At 40.0% G+C, this 1,389-nt stretch overlaps 1 protein-coding gene across 2 annotated transcripts in view; it reads left to right on the top strand.

Annotated features, from left to right (window-relative positions):
• The window catches only part of RND1 (Rho family GTPase 1), an 11,426-nt gene extending 10,347 nt beyond the window's left edge, over positions 1 to 1,079 (top strand). For both annotated transcript variants that reach the window (XM_018561892.1, XM_018561891.1), the window contains one exon: positions 274 to 1,079. In XM_018561892.1, coding sequence (XP_018417394.1) covers positions 274 to 519 — 246 coding nt within the window. In that variant the 3' untranslated portion in view covers positions 520 to 1,079. The remainder of the gene's footprint in view (positions 1 to 273) is intronic.
• The last annotated feature ends 310 nt before the right edge of the window (positions 1,080 to 1,389 follow it).

Genomic DNA, 1,389 nt, shown 5'->3' with positions numbered 1-1,389 from the left:
ACTCCTTCTGTTATTGTACCTAGTAAATTATGAGAAGCTGTCTAAACTAAAAAAAGAGTAAAAATGTATATTCATAGCTATAATGTTGACACTGCAATCTACTGAGTGGTGAATTTACAGAGAAAGTGTTGGTAAAATATATAAAGTTAATAATGATATCAAGCCTTTATGGCAGGATAATGCTCGCTGTGCATATAGGTTATATAATAAATGCATGACTAACTATTAATGCCAGCCTTAAAGTCTAATTTTAGCTTTTTCTTTTAATTCCAGGGTTGTGCCACAGCCAAGCAATTAGGAGCAGAGAGCTATCTTGAGTGTTCAGCCTTCACGTCAGAAAAAAGCGTACACAGCATATTCCGTTCAGCGTCTTCAGTGTGTCTATCTAAACCCTCTCCTCCGAACCGCAGAAGCCCTGTCCGGAGCTTATCTAAGAGACTGTTAAACATACCCAGCCGCTCTGAAATTATTTCTTCAACCTTCAAGAAAGAGAAGGCCAAAAGCTGTTGTCTTATGTAAGGCTATACGGCTGGCATGACACGGACACTTGCATTAGACTTTGGACATTCCCCAGCGTTCTTTCTCATCACTGGCAAAGAACGCCGGGCCCGGGGGTGAAGATCCTGGGAGCAGTAGCCTCACCCCCCAACCCCCCCTCCCCCCTCCAGGGGATGAGCTAGCACACAGAGGCTGGAGCAAGAAGGGCTGAAGAGATTTGCACAAAGACTGATTGCACATGAAGGAAGGAGGATAAACCAGTATGGTAGTGGGAGTTCTACAGGCCACTAAAATTGGGGAAACTAAACAGAAGCTGCTTTTATTAGAATTATCCCTTCCCATACCTTGGCTTCCTCCATGGACTTGCCAGAAAATTCTCATTACAGTGTTAACCCTGTGGTACTTGTGCCTGTACATTTATTGTATAGGTAGCAGATGTTGGTGAAACTGCTGGTTAAAGTGGTTTTCTTCCCTGCGCTGTGAGAACTGTATAAATTATTATTTTTTATTTTAATCAATCCTAAATCTGTATGTGCTTGATCTGTGATACTAAATTTATTTATTGAAAATATATGGGAGAAAACGACCCTTGACTTGTTTTATTTCAGAACATCCTGCCTGATATGAATAAACTTCTTTTTACAGAATTACGGCAGCCAATTTGAATCCTGAATTTTTTAAGTTTGCTTCTCATCTCTGTGCTAACATACAAAGAATGGACTAAAGCCAGCCTTACATACAGCAATTTCACATGTAAAAAAACAAAAACCTTTACTTTTCACTGCAGTACATTTCAATCTGCTCAATAAAATGCAGGTCTGCATGTATGCGCATCTAACGCACGCAAAAAATGTGTGAAACACGCTAAACAAGACTAATATGTGCAATAAC

Source organism: Nanorana parkeri, unplaced genomic scaffold (genome assembly GCF_000935625.1).
Source record: "Nanorana parkeri isolate BGI_ZX_2015 unplaced genomic scaffold, ASM93562v1 scaffold549, whole genome shotgun sequence".
In the NCBI taxonomy this organism is placed as follows: domain Eukaryota; kingdom Metazoa; phylum Chordata; class Amphibia; order Anura; family Dicroglossidae; genus Nanorana; species Nanorana parkeri.
The sequence above is the reverse complement of the archived record's forward strand: the minus strand, read 5'-3'. Positions and strand labels throughout refer to the sequence as shown.